The sequence below is a fragment of the Ictalurus furcatus genome, chromosome 13 (assembly GCF_023375685.1).
Source record: "Ictalurus furcatus strain D&B chromosome 13, Billie_1.0, whole genome shotgun sequence".
Classification (NCBI taxonomy): Eukaryota; Metazoa; Chordata; class Actinopteri; order Siluriformes; family Ictaluridae; genus Ictalurus; species Ictalurus furcatus.
Genome location: NC_071267.1, coordinates 1,679,573 through 1,700,919, shown reverse-complemented (window position 1 = coordinate 1,700,919; position 21,347 = coordinate 1,679,573). Strand labels below are relative to the sequence as shown.

The window sequence follows — 21,347 nt, the reverse complement described above, 5'->3', positions numbered from 1 at the left end:
GCTCTGGAATAGTCTCCCTTTGTATATTAGATCTTCCTCCTCTACTGCTATGTTCAAATCTTCCCTGAAACAGCACTTTCAGAGTTTTTAAATGTGCTTTATAAATAAATAAACCTTCTGTGGTATAAATGACTATTACTAAATGATATGTTTGGACCAGGTTCATTTCATTCTTTGGAGTGGTCTGCATACAGCCACCCAGACACGGTAGGAGACGAAGAAAATCGACTTTGAGCTCTTCACGCAACTTTTTTACAAGTGTGAAAGCACCCATCCAAAGAAAACATGTGCTCGAACCCATTTCCCATATTTCTAGAAATTTATCACACCCATGGCAGCGAAAGCGTGAGAGCGCGGTCCCTCACCTTCTGTTCAAACATGACGCGTTTTCATCACCACGCTGACCCTGCTCAGATGTTTGACCTCAGGGTGGAATTTGCACATTTCAAGCTCAGACGTATCATGTTCTGTTTACATGCAATGATCTTTTTCTCAGTTTACGTTAAATGCGTATTAAATGTTCCCAAGTGACACGACCGCGTCAGGAGCCGACTTTAACATCCGAAGAGCCGCGGTAGAACATTTTGCTGAAAGCTCATCGGCATTCTGTATTCAGGATTCTCTCGTGCAGTGTATCCATGACCAAAATGCATGAAGTGAGTCTTCTCATCGTTACGGGGAAGATTCCTTGCCAGAGTGAAAAGCAATCGTTTAAAAAAACGGTATTGGTTTTCATTAATGACATGAAGAAAATGTTACACACTGAAAGGCAAAACTTCATTGCAAATGAATGGTCATCAGTGACTGGAATTCCCCACTGCAGTCATGCTACACTGAAACGCATTCACTGTCCAATCCCAGTGCTAAGTCATACTCAGGGGCATGGCTTCAGAAGAGCAAAATGCCCTGAAAGTCTCATTTTCCAGGAAGTGTTTCTGTCCATATACTGTAACGCATCACCCTTTTGTTTGTTTGTTTATTATTGGTTGCTGCATTCCTCTGCATTCCTACTACATTTGCGCTGTAAAAAAGAAATAAATAAATTAAAAATGAAAAACTAAGTTTTCTGACATAACTACAGCTATACTAATTAGTACCTTCAAACAGGGCGGGGCTTAAATTTGAACAATCGCCAGAACAAATTTCCCAACAATCCCTAGCTTTCTAGCAAACTAGAAATTGAATGTTTTAATGGTTTCATTTTGGCCGTAACAAATCATAAAGCTAGTGCTGGTAGTAAATATATGGTAGTAAATATGTAACAGGAACTAACATTAGTAAACCTTATTTATTGTGTCATTTCATCCAGTTATATTATGCTAAACACTGTAAGAACGGTGTATGCGCAGAAATATATGGTACAAAGTAATTAAGGGCGAAACACAGACCAGGTGGACACAATCAGGTAGCACAGCAATGACAGCGCAGGGGTGGAGACAGAACCAAGATCAAAAGGAAAGCACGTGGATTGAACTCAAAATAAAACTGCTTTTTCCATTAGAGAACTAGCACTAATTCAGCTTGGAAAGAAGTGAGGATGTGTCATTTTAAACCAGGTACTCACTGTCGAGGCACGGCTGACACACTGTTTGCGTCTCTCCACACGGCTTGACCACGCCCTCGCCCGGCGGGCACTGTTTGCAGCACTCGCCGCTGGTGGTGTACTGTCCTGAACGACACACTTGCTGAGCCGAGAACACGCCCACCTTCACACAAACACAGAAGGATGAAGAGTTAGTGAATGGGAATCCTTACCTAAAAACACATTGTGTTCACCGATTCTTTAAAAAAGGCAGAGGAAATGCTAGCATGCGTAGCAGTACTTCCATGCTAGCAACGGAGGTGTTTAAAAAGTGCTGAAATCCTTTAAAAAGTCTGATTATAAATGCATTGAAATAAACGCTCTGGTAAAAAAATTCTTCAAATGAATGTAGAAACGTGTAAATCCACATGAAGTATGAACGGAAAAGAAAAACCTTTTCGCTCCTGATCTAAATTAGCGCCTCCTTCACCAGGGAACATGGAAAAACTTTAGCTTACGCAAACTAACAACAGCTTCAGTCCTCATCCCTCACATATTAACTAGCATGATAATATCTCTGAGCAAGTTATTAGCTGAATGCTAATAGCAAGCTGTCACAGTACAAATTCATGTACAAATGAACATAGCAGCAGCTAGATTACAATGTACAAGTACAGATACTGTTGCTTTTCACCTCTGGCTAAGCGTACTGTAGGAAAAGTGGCGTATTTTTATCATGCACTTACAGTAACACAAGCACCCATCAGCCTTGAGTGTAGTTTTAAAGGGGGAAAAAATGCTAGCATGCTTAGCGAAAAGCAAAACAAGCTTGCGCTGAACAGAATCATTTAGCATAAAATTGAGTGAGGTGAAATCAAAAAGACTTTCCATATGAAGAAGTCCTTTCGAGCATGTTTGTTTTTGTTTTTTTTGTTTTTTTTAAATTAACCATGTCTCATTAAATGAATCGACTCTTTGAACCGACTCTTTTAGGTGAATTCTGAGAGCCTCGTTGTTTCATATCTTCTTGTTGAATTGTGTTGGATGCCCATTCTCAGATCTTCACTTCACTTGGCTTTAACCATGGGTCACTGTGATCCACTATGAATGCTAAAAGCACATCGATCAAAGCAAGACAAATGAAACGAGGCAAGTTTTATGCAGCGGAGGGGAAAAAAAAAAAATTCTGAACTCCATCCAGCAAACAGACTTTTTCCCATAAGGATAATGACTAACCCCGTGACCTCTCTTGGTACACGTTCTATTATTTATGAACGTACAAATCATTATCGTTATGACTGTCTAAGGCTTAATTAGAAGATGACTAATATATAGAGAAAGTACACGGCGTTCTTTTTTTCCTTTGTTGGCTGGGATTAGTCCTTTCAGACCGGACGCTATTGTGATATACAACCAAAAACATCATTCTTTAAAACAGTCGGCTTTCCGAGTCTAATATTTCCACTAAGGGAAATATTTAATCAACGTATGACAGCTATAATTTCAAGTAAGTTCCTTGGATAGCTTTCAGAACTGTAAGGATAACATTAAAAAGAAATATGTTTGGCAAAGTCCTATGAAAACAGAAGAAGCGTGGGAATCTCATATACAGGTCACGTCCCGTTATGAGTTTATCTGTCCAGCAAAACACACACACACACAAAAAAAAGAAATAAAATCCTATGCTTTGTGACTACTACACTGATACAAATCAGCTGACTTGGATATTTAATGATAAATATACCACATTCAATTAATTTCACAACAAGACAGCCAAGTGTACTTGACACTTAATGTACTTTGTTTGATGTATACTTGGTCAGAATACTTGGCACTGAACTTCTCTTAAAGAATACTTGGAAACGCTAGTATATAAAAAGTCAACTGTAAGTATACACTTACTGTACTTCTCTCCAAGGATACTTAGAATAACTAGTATACTAGAGTATTTGAAGTGTTGTACATTAAGAAGTATCCAAGTGTCAAAAGTATACTTCCGTTGTACTTAGAAAACAGAGTATACTCGCTGTAAACCAAGTGCACTTGACATTTAGTTTACTTATATTTAAGTCCACTTGGAAAAGTAAGTGTACTGAACTGAAAGTAATGTACTTCTCTTGAAGTATTCTTTAAAAAAAAAAAAAAAAATTAAGAAAGCTGTAAACCAGACATATAATTGGACAAACTAGTATACTAAAATTAACTGTAAGTATACTTGACATTTAATTGACTTCCCTTCAAATAAACTTAAAAAGTTAGTATACTAGCTGTAAACTGTCAGCTAACTTGAAACATAGCAGCAAACTGAAAATATACTTAACTCTTAGTGCGGTGGTTTTCAAACTGGGGGCCGCGGCCCCCTTGGGGTCCGCCAGGGGGCGCCCGGGGGGCCTCAACAATTTGGTGTGAAAAATAAATAAATGTATGTTTTCTATTTCTCACTCTCAGACAACTACACACACACACACACACACAATCAATTCCTAATGTAATGTAATGTAAAGATGTAAGATGTAGTTATTAATAATAATAAAAAAGGGGGATATATTCAGAATTCTGTATTTTTAATGTGTTTTAAAGACATCTTGCAAAAGGGGGGCCTCGGTCAAATGATAATGCCATTTGGGGGGCCTTGCCTTGGAAAAGTTTGGGAACCCCTGACTTAGTGCACTTCTACTCAAGTATACTTAGAAAAGATAGCACACAAGCAGTACAGTGAAAGTGTACGTGACACTTGGTGTACTTCTATTCAATTATAGTATGCTAAATATATAGTCATGTGAAAAAATTAGTACACCCCATGGAAACTGTTGGGGTTTTATTTGGACATTTATTGACATTTTGACACTTGATCCTCTTTGAAACAGGTGTTAAAGATTGGGTGCCAGTGATTAGAACCTGCTCAGGGAGTGCAGGTGGAACCTGTCTTATTTATACCCCTCTCATATCTAGTGTCTGATGTTCCCTTTGTTATTGAGGTGTGTGGTGTCATCATGCCGAGATCTAAAGAGTTCTGTAAGGCCTTCAGGAAGAAAAAAAAGATTGTGGATGCCTGTGAGTCTGGCAAGGGATTTAAAAAGATCTCCAAACTATTTGAAATACATCATTCCACTGTAAGTAAAACCATCTACAAATGGCGCAGATTTCAAACCAGTAGCGTAGTCACGAGGGACCCTGGGGGGGGCCTAGGCTGTATTCAAACTTATTGGTGACAATGGTGGGTGTGCAAAGTTCAATATTACACTTTTTCAAGAAAACACGAGAAGGAGAAAAAGTGTGATCCGCCTTTCCAGGAGGAGAAATCCAGTGAAGCGGCGCCTGAGGCTGCCCATTTCCAGGACGCAGACACACATATTTCATCATTGGAGTGTAGTGGTGAGACTGCTATGGCACAAATTAACACAATACCAAATGATTAGCCTGTGGCTGATGAACCACCTTCACAACCAGTGATGACTGTAATGACCAGGACCAGAGTGAGAAAGCTACCGGCCTGACTGAAAGAGTCTGTGGTTTCGTGTAGTTTGGGCAAATCCAGAACCATTAAAGACAACGCTGATCTCAACTAACTTTTTTTTTTTTTTTCAAAAAAATGATGATCAAATGTTCAAACATGATCAAATGTTTGCTCGTCCAAATATGTTAATTAACTAACTAATTAACTAACTAATTGATTAATTAATGACTGTACATAAAAATAGCATACTTAATAGTATACTAGCTATACAACTGTATAAGTATACTATCTATTGACGTAGAAAACAGAGTATACTAGCTGTAAACTGAAAGTGTACTTGACATAGTGTACTTCTATTTAAGTAGACTTAAGAAAAGATGGAGTAATAGCAGTAAACTGAAGAAAAAAAACTACAGCTTAGTGTAATTCTCATACGAGATAAAAGTAAATTTAACATGTACTTGAGACTTAATGTACTTCCCTTCAAGTACACTCTACTTGTAAATCTTAGAAAAGATAGGTTACTAGCAGTAAATCATAAGTAAGTGTACTTGAGCTTTTACTGGACTATTTATTAGTCATTCAGTGCCCATTCATATATTCGTAGTAAACCTGACTATACTTAAAGTCTTAGCTCAAACCTCGGAATATACTTTTTAACCCTGATGAGATGTTTCCACAGCGATTATTGCGTAACACACTGTAGTAAAATGCAGAACTATCATGTAGGAGTTAAATTTTTAAATATGACTCCTTCTGGCGAGGAAAGCCAGTAAGCAACGGTAAAGATTAATGATGTAGATAATCTGTCGACAAGTGCTTGAGTGAAATGTGCCAAGTGGCCTCTTTTAGTTCAGGTGAGTGGCATTTTTCACTGAGAGAGAGAAATCAGATAAAACAAGCACTGTGCTTCCTCCAGGCATGTCTGAGTCAGCTGGATAAACCACATCGAGAGGCTAAAAAGGAAGACGGCGCCTTTGTCCAAATTTGCCATTCTTTACATTTCTAGCCTCTCACCCTACTCTAGCCCTCTGGCGATCGTTCCAAGCTCAACTGACAGTCAAAAACTACCAGGTCACATGCAGTAAGTACTTCTTTTTGTTCTCGGGGAACCAGAACAAGGTCATAAAAAATGAGTTAGCGTGGCATTTGTATACAGACACGTGTTTCCGCCCACTCCGTCTGAGGAAGGTGTAATCTTCATAATTGCATTTCCCCGTCAAAAAAAAAATAATAATAATAATTTGTCTTTCTTTCCTGAAAAATGGCACACAAAAAAACAAATAAGCGTCCCGTCTTTTTCATTAGCACGCAAATTAAATGAATGTAGCACAAGAGATTTCGGGTGCCATGAACTATTTGACGTTTCCTGACCTGACGTATGAAATGTCTCCTCCCTACTTTTTATTCTTTGTTCAAGGAAAAAAAAGAGGAACTGTAGTGCGGAACTGTCTTAATCCCTAAACTCGACTTCACCTCTTTCCTTAATGTCTGTACATCGACTGAAAACAAACACATCTGCCGCCAGGTATTTCATGTGCAACCGCCTTGCCCCTGAGCCACCCTAAATTTCTCACGCGTACACACACACACACACACACACACACACACACGCATGTCGTTGTAGACGGCCCTGCCTCTGATATGGAGTTCTCAACATCCGGTTGCGTTGTATCTCCTATCTCAACAATTAAACAAATTACACCCAGAAACAAAACTGTAACTCTTGGTGACTTCTTCCCGAATATTACTAAAGCCTCCCTCAGAGGACGATCCGACACCTCATACTGCAAAACGATCCGGCAAGGACAAGAGAAGAACAAGAAAGGTAAGAGCAGAAGAAAAGGCGGGAAGAATAAAGAGTCATCGGGAAGTGCCGATCACTGACGACTACCAAACGATCCTGCAGTATCTGAGGGCACAACAGATTGCTTTAGCTGCAATGGCTGATCGAGTTTGGGAGTGCCATGGAGATGTTCAGAAACAGATAAGAAAAGTCAAAAGAATACACAGAACTTTAAGAACTAAAATGTATGTAGAAAAGATTGCTGTCAATGAAGCAACCAGCACACAAGTCTGCTTACTGAGAGAAAAACCACTTCCTGACCCACATGAACATGATCTAAGCAAAGCTCCAGCGTACATGTCAACTAAATTAATACAAAGTGTTTAAAAAAAAACACGTTGTTCTGCTTTTGCTTGCATGTGTGATATGAAAATTGCAAGGTGATAGAACAACGCGATGCTGACAAACCTTGTTCTCCTATATGCTATACCTGACATACGACTGATTAAAAGTCACTGAGGCATTATGACGCCAACAGGTGGACTCAACATGATATTGTGGGTTAGCCTAACATCCTGTGCTCAGTGACTGAAACACACACACACACACGCTTAAAGAAATGCTTATCAGATGTATACTCAATTTTATTTTTCTCTTTTCTGAAGGACAGCTCATAACCTGTCAACATTTAACTTGTTGCTAAGGATACCACTGATTCTGACGTTAAGGATCCAATGTGCCTTGGCTAAACTATATGTTATGTGTGAAACTGTTCGTCCTTTACCAAGAATTTCGTAGTGCAGACTGACGCCACACTTATTGTTAATTACTGTATTGATCATTGTTATCCTGCTTGAAACTATTCTGCAATAAACCAAATCCACTTGGGTGGAGATTTGTAAACTTTAGAAGTGACTGGTGAGTCCTCTTATTCTATGATAGACTAGAGACTAGAGTTTATTCTTTTCTTCATCAATCTGGACGGAAGAATAATACGCCTGAGGCGTAAGGCCGCTCCTGCCCCGGAGGCTCGGACCTCAACCTAAGTTACAAAGCTTCTCATTATGATGTAGACTTGAACAAGGTTTATATTGTATACCAGGGAGCTAGTATGTTCTTTCCCAGATAGAGTAAGCATTTTTGGGGAATTTGTTGCATATTAGTGGAACCACTTCAACCTAATACCGTGCATACAACCACACAGACAAAGTAAATAACAACAACAACAAAAAAAACCTGTTTACAGAACCAAAGATAGTGTGAAATAGGAGGCAAGTCACTCTAACATGTTTTAGGAAACATCTGTTTCCTTCTGTAGCGTGAATACTTCAGAATATCATTGCTGTGCAAACAAACATTTGAGAAACATTTTATTGTTCAAGAATGTGTACAACGAACTAATGTTGAAAACGTGGACGATTTCTCACACTTGAACATGAACATGCACCTACATATGTACATTAGGCTACTGCAACCCTGCACCACAGGGGACCTACCCCGGTGCTAGGAGGTACAATACTCGGGGGAATGTCTGGAGGTGAGGTGCTATCTGAAAAGGCAACATGGGTGTGTAATCCCACCGAAAGAGGATCCGTGGTACATCAAGTGGCGCTTGGTGTCATGGAATTTAGTATTGGTACCAAACCAATAGCTGAAACACCATCCAACATCTTGCTGACTTGATCTCAGACACTTTCTTAGAAAAGGATAGCGACTATGACCAAGTCGTCCCTTAAGCATGCAATACATGGCCAAAGGTGTGTGTCACCCTTTTTATCATCACACCTTTTTATTGAACATCCAACTCCAGATTTGGTGGAGGCAGATGATTCAGGGTCAGTTCGTCTGTCACAATAAAATGCCACAAAGTTGCTCAGAATTGAAGAAACACACAAGCAAGTGGCAAGACATCATTTAATTATTAAAATGTAACTTGAAGAACATCTGTGTGCGATTAAAAAATAACACTCCATCACCTGCACGGTCTGTATTGGAAGTACACCAGTTTCCCTGCCAAAACTCAATTGCTGAGAAGTCAGAATAACTCTTCTATGAGGAAGAGTTCCTGCCTTTTTCAGGGTTCTACACTGTCCGGGGAACGAAAAACTTCTATCCGACTCCTGCCCTTCCAAGACCCAAGAATTCCATCCTGAGAATCTCAAGCTCCATCTCACATCCTGAGGCCCGCAAGATCCCACTTCCCTCCTGAAGATCTCAAGTTCTTCCTTTCATTCAAAGCATCTCAATTTCCAGCTTCCATCCTGAGGATCTCAAGCTCCTACTTTCATCATGAGGATCAGAAGCTGCTACTTGACATTCTGAGAATCACAGGCTTCTACTTCAGACCTTCAAGCAACTTACATCCAGAGGATCCCAAGCTCTCCTGCTTCTCCTGCCATCACAGCACAACCCCAATCTCAAACTCTTCCATTCATCCTGTATCCTACTCGTGTACATTTATACACAAGAAGAGCATATTAACTAACATCAAATCATATCCATGACACGGATTACTGCACTTTTAGATCTGGAATACACCGTCATGGTTAAATCACTTCTTTTTATTTTACGTTTACAACATTTACAAGATTTTTCTGCATATGATTACAAGCACCCTGTTCACACTCATTTTTCATTAGGCTCATTTTTACTAAAAGTCATAAAGGTGAAGATGAGGATTAAGGGCGAGGTGTGAGTTTTGTGCCTTGTCTTACATCAGGGGTGTCCAATCTTATCCTCAAAGGGCAAGTGTGGGTGCAGGTTTTTATTCCAATCAAACAGGAGCCACACCTGATCCCAAAAATTTAATCAGCTGAGCTTGGCTTTCAATAGACTCTGCTTGGTTGGAATGAAAACCTGCACCCTTTATGGATAAGATTGGACACCCCTGTCTTACATCATCACATGTATGAAATTAAACTGGAGTGAAATTCACGAGAGCCGTTGCATATTTTCTTTCAGAGCACACTTGGTCGTGTGGACTCTGTCCAAGTGCACCTGCCTCAAATAAATCTGCAAGGATCTGCATTTCAAAACGCACCACCATAGAAAATCAAATTTAAAAAAACTTTATTAATAATAATAATAATAATAATAATAATAATAATAATAATAATAATTAACACATATTCTGGAAAAATATACCCTGGAAAAAAGATTGGTAACAATTTACCAAAAATAAATAAATAATAAATAAAAGTATAATTGTTTAAATCCCTTTGGAAATTGTTAGCAAACTTTTGTGCACGTGAATGTTACGCGTTGCAGTGTTTGACACTGCGCGTGCTTTGCTTGATTGCACGCGCGTCGTTCTAGTTTTCACGTCAAAACCTGTAAACACGCACGCAGCTAAATAATCAACACTACACGCACGCACACACGCACACATACGCACACGCACAAACCCACAAACCCACACACACACACGCGCGCGCGCACACACACAAAGTTGAACGCTTACCACTCCGAACACTGCCGCGAGCACTACAGCGTACATGTTTAAGTTCTTTGCGCGTCCTCTGAAGTGCACGCGGACTCTAACCAGGAAATGAAAACTGATGATGATGATGATGATGATGATGATGAATCACTGGTGCACGTGAGGCGTTGATGTGAGCATCACTGCGATGTTTACACGCTCTTTTCTGTGTTAGTTAACGCACGCACGCACGCACGCGCGCGCTCTCCGGCTTACAGTTCTCCACTGGCCGCGAGCTCCGAGACGCGCGCTCATTGATGTCCAAAAGTGAAAAGACGAAGAGTGTGTGTGTGTGCGTGTGAGAGAGAGAGAGAGAGAGAGAGAGAGGAGACGCGCGCGCTCGTTACACGCTGAACAGGAGAGTGAGGGAGTGACGGCTCAGGGGACCGAGCGAGTGAATAGAGAGGAAATGATCCGGCACTCCTCTTTTCTCTCCTCCTCTCCTCCCCCTTTCTCTCTCTCTCTCTCTCTCTCTCTCTCTCTCTCTCTGTCATGTTGTCACTTTCTCATCTTCTCGGTCTTTCTGCCCCATTCTGTCGCTTCCTTTCATCTTCTCTCTCTCTCCTTCTCCTGTTCTTTGTGTCTTTCTTCCTTTTCTTCCTCTTTTCTGTACATCAGTCTCATCTGTCTTTCCTGTCCCTCTCTGTTTCTCCCCTGCCTCCTTCTCAAGCACTACCTCTTTACCTCTTTTCTCTGTCTCTCTTTCAGGTGTTGTCTCTTTCTTGTCTTCTGTCTTTCTGTCCCATTCTGCCACTTTTTCTTTTCTTCTCTCTCGTGTGCTCTCTCTCTCTCTCTTTTTCTTAAAAGAGGAGTGAGAGGGGATAGACAGAGGGTGGTTGGTGTTGGGTCCGATGCTGCTACAGGTGTTAGTGTTAGTGCTAACAGTTAGGGCTTCAACCATGGTACAGAAAAGAGAAAGAGAGGGATAGGGCAGAGAATGGGAAAGGGAAGAAAGTGACAGAGGAAGAGGGAGAGAGAGAGAGAGAGAGAGTGAGGGGGTAGATACAGCATTATTGGACCCAACACCATTTCCGCTGTCGTTCACTCCCAGGCCTATCTGTCTATCCCCTCTCACTCCTCTTTTTATGTCTTTTCTGGTGCTCTTTCCAATTTTCTCTCTCTCTCTCTTTCTCTCATTCTCTATCTCTGTCTGTCTTTCTGTCTTCTTCATGACCCTCTAGCCTCTCTGTCCATATTCTCTCTTCTTTTTCTTCTTCTTCTCTGTCTCATTCTGCCTCCTTCTCTTTTCTCTTTTTCTCCCTTTATCTTTTTATATCCTTTCTGTCCCCTTCTCCACTTCTGTCTCTTTTTCAGTCACATCCCCTCCCTTTCTCACTTTCTTTCTGTCCAACCTCAGTCTTTTTTTTTTTTTTTTTTTTTTTTTTTGATGGTTTCCCTACCCGTTTCTGCCTCCATCTTTCCTTTTCGGTTTCTTTTATCTCTCTCCTGACATTTCTCTGTTTCTACCAGTTCTTTTTGTGTCACTTTTTCCATCTCGTCTTCTCACTCTTACTGTTCTTTTTGTCTCTACTCACCAGTAAGGACTGGGATATTGTGTTTATCGGCAAAATGAATCCGCTTTAAGGACAAGAACTGGAGAATGAGAGTGGATGAGCTGACAAAGTACACAAAAGCCAGTCTGATCAAGACAAATGATGTTTTCAATGAGACTAATGGCTATAGCCAGAGGAACCCTCATAATGCTCCTAACAGAGCTTGTAAATGATGATGACGGTGCATAAAGGCATCGCTGAGTGAAATGGACGCGGGACTGAAACCAAACAGCTGAGCCCCAAATTGCTTTCTGTTGGATACACAATATCATGTACATGTACTGGCACCCTTTTAGTCAATACTTTGTGCTACCTCCCTTTACCGAGTTAATAGCTCTGAGTCTTCTCCTATAACGCCTGATGAGGTTGGAGAATACATGGTGAGGGATCTGAGACCGTTCCTCCATACAGAACCTCTCCAGATCCTTCACATTTCGAGGTCCACGCTGGTGGACTCTCCTCTTCAGTTCACCCCACAGGTTTTCTATGGGGTTCAGGTCAGGGGACTGGGATGGTCATGGCAGGACCTTGATTTTGTGGTCAGTAAAACATTTGTGTGTTGATTTTGATGAGGTTTTGGATCATTGTCCTGCTGGAAGATCCAACCACAGCCCTGATCCAACCGTCCTCTTCACAGTACGTTGAGACGATATAGACACGCGTCCAATTCCAGGTTGATTCATAACATTTCCATTTGACTGAAACTTCTTAATTATTGCCCTGATGGTGGAAATGGGCATTTTCAATGCTTGTGCTATTTTCTTATAGACACGCCCCATTTTGTGAAGCTCAACAACCTTTTGCTGCACATCACAGCTATATTCCTCGTTCTTACCCATTGTTACGAATGACTAACGCTGTGTCTGAAACTGTTCCCTATCTCCTATAGAGTGCACTATAATCAAGTGTCGGCCATTTTGTAGTGGTGTCCGAATTCGGAGTGAACAACTTAATTCCCTACATTCATAAACTCGTTTATACCCACAATGCACTCAATGCACTATTTCCCATACTCCAACGCAAAAGGGCGATAGAACGCAAAAATATAAACCAGAGGCGGCAACTTTTACAAATGTAAGCGCAACGTCTCTTAATTAAAATACATCTGGATCGAGATGTTTCCAAGTGAAATGATACAGATTATCGATTGATTGTCTTCTTTTCGTTCACTTCTTCCCTTCTTGACCCACTCGCTATATAGGGGAACGTGAGTGAGTGAACGAGTGAGCGGCTTCAGACACAGTGTAAGGGAATTTGGCCTGTGTTACCTCATATTTATACCCCTGTGAAACAGGTGGTCATAGTTGAACAATTTCCTGTTCCTAGTCACTAAGCTGTACTAAAAAAAAATATCAATGGGAATATACTTCAGATATATTTTTTCTCATATGAATTCATAGTTCTGTTGTTAATTGTTGCACACCTATATTTAAAAAGATATATTTTTTTGGATAGACCTGTGTTGTGTTTGCAATGGTTTGCTATCCATAAGAGCAGAGCATGTAGAAATAACCAAATCCTGTAACAATTAGATGTAATGAAAAATGTGCGTGTGAAAGTGTGTGAAACATCACATTTGACACGTGAGGTTTTCTAACCTGCAGTTAGACACCCTTCATAAAGTATATAAGAGAGCTGAATCCCAAATGCACTGCTGTTCAACACATAGTGCACTATGTAGGTGTAGAAACCATCATACCGTACTCTACTATACTATAATGCGCACAGTCCCTAATGGCTCACTAATGGAAATTTACTGCATTACCTACCGTCTATTGCTTTTTATACTGTATGTAATATTGTTAGTGGACATACTGTATATTACAGAACCCCAGAGTGTAGAAGTCTTTATTTTGACTAATGTCAGTGCTGCATTCATAGAAAATAAGTATAATTCTCATTACAGATCTACCATATTATTGGAATTCCTTGGTGAATGTAGACTCCGGTGTGATCTAAGAAAAGTAAATAAGTGCAGATAGGGTTGTGTTTCCTCTGACCTGATTCTCCGACCTTTCTTCTGGTCCATTCCTCTTCTGCACACCATTACAGGGAAACTGTTTCCAGGCCCAGCTGTAACTGCTTTTCTTCCCCACGTTTTCTGATTTAAAGCTGCACCTCTTTTAGGCTGTATTTTTTTTTTTTTTTTTTTAAACATTCCTTCTGGCACCTTCTGTCCTGAAGTAAATCACCAGCATTGATAACGCTTGCCATAAAGGATTTTTCTGGAAATCTGCTCTTTTGAGATGATACATTCTAGTAGAGGTTAATGGCGACGCTGTAAAACGTTTCTACAGGAGACAGATATTTACAGTACAGTGTTATGAACTAATATTGATCTGTATTTTACATATCATTGTGTCCGAGTCGTATCCAGGTTGTGTTCCTGCCAAGCGGCCAGAGTTCCGGATCCACCGTGACCCTGACTAGAAGAAAGTGCTTTCTTAAAATGACTGGAAGTTACGTTAGAAGTTAGAAGATCTCTGCACGGGCGTCCCATCCAGGCTGTATTCCCATCTCCTGTCCATTTTTCCCACACATACAGTTTTATAGGAACCACACGTTCGATTGCACTTCCATTACAGATCACCAGAAACCAAGTGCAAATCTCTGATGTTTTCCATCAGGTGATAGGAATTAGCTTAATGGTTTTCTTCAGATTCTTAAAGATTTCCATAAGGGATTTCCTGATTACTATTAAACACCATCAGAACCAATAGGATCTCACTCATGGGTAGATGATTACCATCCAACACGTTCCAGTCACACCAGAAACACCTTCAATGTGTTTAATAACGTTTTGAGCTATTAGGGAGTCGATTCGTAATGGTGATCCGAACACAATGTATTAAACATACAGTGAAACATTTGTAAGAAAAGTATTCATTCAGTCTTTTTTTTTTTTTACTGGTAACTTGAAGGTTCCTGAATCGTCTGGGAAAATGAATGAAAGCGCTGTTGGATTAGTGCGCCATCTTGCGGTAGGAATAATAGCAAAGAAAATGGGAAACGGCACGTACTGGCACAAATACATATTGTGGGTGTTTATGATAATGAACTCTAGTGATGGGAATTCCAGCTCTTATCATTCAGATCTTTTTTCTTCTTTTCTCACTCAATTGACTGAAACATCCTTTTCCATGAGGCGTCCATTAATGGCTATGAAAAACATTTTTACATTTTAGTTTCAGTCAACCCTATTACCTGAACATATTTGCCAAACTTATGGACATAAAGTAAACTATTAATTTTATATATTATATATACACATATATATACACATATACACACACACACACACACACACACACACACACATATATATATATATATATATACACATACACGTCACCGTGTGGTGCGGTGACGTAATGACGCAGACTGTTAATCTAATTATGTTCTATAACATAAAACGGGAACATGACAGGAGTACTCTAAAAGCGACTCAAACACCTTAATCACAATATTATCTTACTCAGAGTAAGGTCAATAATTAGATTACTGCTGTCCATGTAAACGTAGTCACTGTTACGGTCAACCCATTCGCAAACTTTCGTAGCGAAAGCGAAGAATAAAATTAATTGCACTACATGTAACTTACATTTGTTTTCTTTGGCCATTTAATTTCTTGCTTTCTATATAGGAAGGTGTGTGTGTGTTTACAATTCTGTTTCAAACCATCGGAGTCTAAATGCTAGCCTAATTTCGAGAACATGCCTTCTGTCTGGAATAAATTCACCCTCTGTCTTCCTTTATCTGTGAAACAATCTCTCAAACCCTGACCGCATGAGCTCCAGTTGTTGCCAAACGGCCTGAACAATTAGTTGGTGTGTGTGTGTGTGTGTGTGTACACAAGTGTGAGGAACAGATTTATGTTCATTAAAGAGTTCTTTATGGGATGAGCAGCAACTTGCCCTCTCGTTTAAACAGTGAGAAGAGTGTGACCGGAGTTTTGTGGAACAATCGCCTCCTTTGAATCTGCCATGACACCATGTCAGGAAATTAATGACTTTGCGATACACAGATGCACGTTCTCCCAGAGGTTCAGACCCTCTTAAACTCTCAGGATTGTTCGGAGCAGCTACACTGAGCTCCCATACACTTTTCCATCCAGAGAACAGGGATGCATGTTAATCACATCCTCTCAGCACACTGTATTCTGACATCTGGGCCAGAAAAGAAAACCTGCCAGCTAAAATCCTGCAAATGGTTAGCACTTCTTCCCTCCCCATACAGAACTTTGTCCTTTTGAATGTTTACACAGCTTGCTTTAAAAGAATACTTTAATGGAAAATCGGTTATGTTCCTTATGCTTCAAAAGTTCAAAGCAGGGAGTGCTGCTCTCAGAAAGGTTCTTCCAGGGTTCCTTAAAATGGCTTTGAAATCAAGTGTTACGGACACCAGAACAACCATACCTCTAGAAAAGAAAATTCATCCAGTTAAACGCACTTTAGAATGAACACCACCCTCAGGATCGTGTTTTGAGCTACAGTAAACGTAAAACATGGTTCACCAGTTTTCCCAGCCATTGCTTGGAGGAGAATAAAATGGTTGGCATTTGTTTGGAAGAGGGTGAAGTTCAGGTAAGTTGGGAGAGGGGAGTTTTACCAACTTGGGGCTGTTCAATACTAGAATGTTGCTACTTCATACTGATGAACATCATCCTAGTTAAAGTGGACTAGTGTGGGTAAAGCCATTCTCCCTACATGGCTAGAGTACGTGGTGCATCTCAAAGCAGTTGAAAACTCCATCACTGACTCCTCACTTCAAAAGGAAGTATGCAAATCAACATACAAAATAAGATCACAGCACTCAGCATGTTTCATATCACCTTTAGGGGATCATGGGTTAAGGGGTCCTGGCTTCCTTTGATAGGAAACCGTGGTTTAATATCAGATCTCAGCAAAATCCATCATGTGCTGGGGAAATGAGACTATTAAAACACATTCTTTCCAAACAATGTGAATTTGACCTTCATTACCACTGTAACAGTTGCATGACTTTGTTCTAGCTCACAGATTTAATTGTGTAAGCAAGATGAGAGATAAGTGGGAACATTAACAGTGAAGTAAAGGGGAGGGGGGGTGCAAACTAAAGACATTCTTTACCTCAGTACAGATTGGGTCTTGTTAAAAGCATCGACTTGCCATTCATGTGATTTTACCAGTCACCAGACCTAGATTGACATTTCCACACACTTTCCACTTAACCATTATTGTTTAAGCTCAAGTCAAAGTTCTTTACACAGAAAACTAAAGCCCCAACACATACTTTAGCACAAGTATTTTCACAAAGGTGAAAAAAAAAAAAATCTACTGTATGGCCAAAAAGTGTCTCCATTCCTTATATTTAATTCCATCACCAATAACTCTCCTAAAAAATAAAGCTAAAACCAGCCCAAGCTCCAGACTGGTCTCCCAGCCTGGTCATAGCTGGGAAAGTCAGCCGACCCACTATTGAGAAGTATCTGAACACCAGCTTGGCCAGGCTGAGAGACCAGCTTAAACAACTACATCCAGCTTAAACCAGCAAAGACAAACTTAAGCTGGTTTTAACCCCCCCAGTAGGGAAATCTTTAGCATATGCAGCTAAGCCTCATGTACATTTTTAAAGAGTCCACTTGGACCAGATGCAAAATGCTCTATAGACAATATATTGTATAAAGGAATTTTACCATACACTTGAGTAGTTTGATAACCCCTGCACTAGCGTTCACTTCCACTGGGAAGTGGAACAACCTTGGCACTAAACACAAGCATGCTGGAGAGGTTCATGAGTTGAGACGTGGCCAAGAGAAAGACGAGCCAGCAAGACATTTTCAGGAATTTGATATTTATTCAGAGCCATACATTCATCTGAGGAATCGTCCATGAACTCGTGCACAGACCAAGCGAGGCAACAGAGTCGAGAGATGAAATATCCCTCAGCACCCCTTTCCTAGAAACAAGAAGTTATTCTCAAGTTGTATTTTTTAACTGAAAGCTGTACATTAGAGATTACTTCCTACTTCAATTATTAAAGGTAAAAAGTAAATCTCACTGAAACCACAAAGTACAAGTACTTCCATCCTGAACACTTTCCCTGTATTAGAGAAGTTAGTTTTACCTCAGACTGTTGCAAAGTGCTGACACTGACAGAAGGAGTCTCCAATGTTAAACACTTCCATGCAAAAGTCATACAAATAAGCACATTAATAAACCTGTGATTTACAGCTGCTGTTATAGAACAATCAAGACCTTCTGACCAATCAGAAGCCAGCAGCACTGTGTATAGAATAAAATGGCACCCACTAAAAGGTTCCAGCTATGAACATTTATGGCACTTGTTTGAGCAAGTTTAGAGAGTACCTTTTCCCCCAACATCCAGGGTTACACCGCCAGCATTACTAATCCAGATCCTGCAGCCAAATCATTTCCATCCCAGAGCATCACTTTCACAGGGTGATGGAGTGAAGCATGGGAATCTACACACACAGAAGGAAGACAGACAGAGACAAAGACAGAACAACCCTCAGAGTAGGGAAGGGTTAAGTCATGCAACAGTTTACACGGTCATCATGTGCACCCACCTGGTTCAGGTTCCACGGATCGCGCTAGGACGACACCAGCTTCCCTCCCATGCTCGTGCGCCACTGGAGAACCAAACGCTACGACACAAGAGAGTTTATGAAGATGTGCATGTAATTACAGCCCGAGGAGAGAGAGGGAAATAAAAAGCATGTTGGCAGAGCTAGGTTTAAACTTACAGTGTGAGACAACAGCAAAGAAGATGGTGAAAACAGACAGACTCGAGACGCACATCATGGCACATCAATATAGGCGCGCGCGCGCACACACACAGACAAGAGCCCCCTCGGAAAGTGCAATAAATAACGGAGTAGGTCATCATCTCACCTGACATGAATTCACCTCACCTGGCCATCGTTAGGCGCTGTGAGCCAATCTGCGCGCGCCTGGCGACACCTAGCGGCTGTCAGTAGGCTGTTGCACAAAATGTTTGGATTCACTGTTTGGCCCCCCAAACCGCGTGCCAGATGTATCTCTATATCTTTATACCAATATTATAATATCTCGTGCTCCACATAATTTAAAAGTTAAAATCAATATGTTAAATGAATTAGTTCCTAGTAGGTAGGCCTAATGATTGTGTAAAAAGGGGTGGGAGAGATCACAGGTGCAAATAAATGAATCATGTAAAACATTACATGTGAAGCTAAATGAACTGCCTGGAGTGTGTGAAAAAAAAAAAAGTCATGAGAAAAATAAATCACGTGGAAAAAATGAACCATGGGAAAAAATTTCATATGAAAATAAATTAATCGTCTTTAATCGTGTCGTGTTTTTTTTTTTTAATCATTTGAAAATAAACAAACGATGTGTGTAAAAACAAAAAAAACCCGTAAAAATAAATTAATCGTATAAAAAAATAATAATAATTACACTGAAATAAACAAATCATGTGGAATAAAAGCACATGCTCTACACACATAACATGCCAAGTGTCTAAAAACCATGTAAGGTTTGTGTCACTGTACTCTATAGGTATAAATAAATACATAAATAAATAAATAAATAATGGAGAGGAAACGTGAATTATGCCCAGTTTTGGTGACTGATAAATCAGGTAGCTGGATAAAAGGAAACATTATTTGAATCATGATCTGCAAGATTTGTATTTAATATCAGCACCATAAGGTCTTTTTTTTTTGTGGTGGTTTTATAGTTATACAACCGGAAACAGAAAAGGGTTTTATTGGGATTTTATGTCAGTGACTGGATAAAGAGTGCATTATTCAGGCCAAGGATAATTCTACAGGCGCTGGAAAGAGCCACAGGTCAAATGAGACAAGCCGTTCACAGGACACAGCGTGGACACTCCTCAAAGTTGGTCAGATGTCCAAAGCCTTTACTGCTGAGCTACCACCGCCACTCAAATCTCAAAGTCCAGTTCAGTTCCAGGTTGAAGCGATTTATAAAAAGGGGTGGGTACTTTTGCACGGCACAGTAGATGCATACTGTACGATCAGGAGAAGCAAGAGCAGAATCCAAACTCATTTCCAACTCAAGACCGTAAAGTTACAAAGACAATGTCGTCTTTTGAAGCATGAAGGAAACCTGCAGAGCCCTCATCACACTCAGGGTATTTAATCAGGTCGAATACGTGGTTTACTGTAAGCGCAGCACGTCTGCGGTGTTGTTCCACAGAAAGGACGAAAAGTCAAACCTGGTTCAAACATAAACAATAATACAAGTTTGCAAATGTTACAAGTTTCTGCCTGGCCAAACGATTTCCCGTGTTGCAGAACAGATGGCGACGGAGGGAAAGCGTAAAGGCCAAGGAAGCAAAACAGAGACCATGTTTTGTAAACACCAGAAGACTTGAATGATTACATTTGAATCTCTGAACATTGGGGTAAGAAAACAACAATCGGATTTATTTAACACTTATTTAATGGAAGGAGTCTCCAGTGTCAAACTACAGTTGTGGTCAGAATGATTCAACCGCCATTGCACATCAGGTTTATTGTCAGAATGTACAGACTTTCAGCTGTTTGCAATGAACAAATCAAACAAGAGCGACTGAAAGAGTTCAACACAATGAATACTTCAAGTGTTTTCCCCAAATTCAACTGAAAATGCAACTTGTAATGATTTCTCCAGTCACAAAATTATTCACCCCCCGAATAGAATCCCTCACAACAGCACAGATATGCAAAACAGGTGTTGTCTCAAGCACACCTGATGCAACTAAACAAGGAATTTATTAGCTGCAGCAGGTGTGCTTGAGCTGGAACACATGAAATACCTGAACTGGCTAGGGGTAGAAAATTAATGAAATACCTGGACGGGGCAGAAAAAGGAAGATATCAATGGCTGCAAGCAGATTTCTGAGAAGGCAGGTTGTGAAAAACCGTCGAGTGACTTGGTGTAACAGGCACTGAGGTTTCAGTGAGCACAGTAAGGCGTGTACTAAACGCAGAAGCTTTCCATGCCAGAACTCCAAGACGTTCACCACTACTGACCCAAAAGCACAAGAAAAGTGGCTCAAAATCATATAAATAATCCACAGAAGTTTTGGGATTCTGTTCTGTGGAGCGATGGAACTTTTCAGCACGATGGATCAGCGGTATGTCTGGAGAAAGAAGAATGAAGAAAGAACACTCTGTCCACAGTCGAGCATGGTGGTGGTTCGGTGATGCTCTGCGGCTGATTTGCATCCTCTGGCACTGGAAACCTGTAGCGTGTGGAAGGCGAGATGGATTCATTGAAGTGTCAGGAAATCCTAGGAGAAAACATCATGCCGTCTGTGATATATATATATATATATATATATATATATATATATATATATATATATATATATATATATATATATAATCACTTCAGTAAGTAATAAAAAGTTTGCGCTGTACCACATTTGTGCTTCACTCTTGAACTTGATTTTATAGCAATCCGAATGAAAAAAAAACCTTATTGCCCCTTTAATCTCCGTACATGTAATCTTTTAATGCAAGTCTGTTTATAAGGTCCAAGCCTTTAAGTGTCTGTTTC

The 21,347-nt window shown here is 40.2% G+C and overlaps 1 protein-coding gene across 1 annotated transcript in view; it reads right to left on the bottom strand.

Annotated features, from left to right (window-relative positions):
* Positions 1 to 10,307, bottom strand: part of ngfrb (nerve growth factor receptor b) — a 33,003-nt gene extending 22,696 nt beyond the window's left edge. Inside the window, exons 1-2 of the mRNA XM_053639865.1 lie at positions 10,226 to 10,307; positions 1,565 to 1,706 (exon numbers count right to left, since the gene is read on the bottom strand). Coding sequence (XP_053495840.1) covers positions 1,565 to 1,706; positions 10,226 to 10,261 — 178 coding nt within the window. The 5' untranslated portion in view covers positions 10,262 to 10,307. The remainder of the gene's footprint in view (positions 1 to 1,564; positions 1,707 to 10,225) is intronic.
* Positions 10,308 to 21,347: the final 11,040 nt, after the last annotated feature.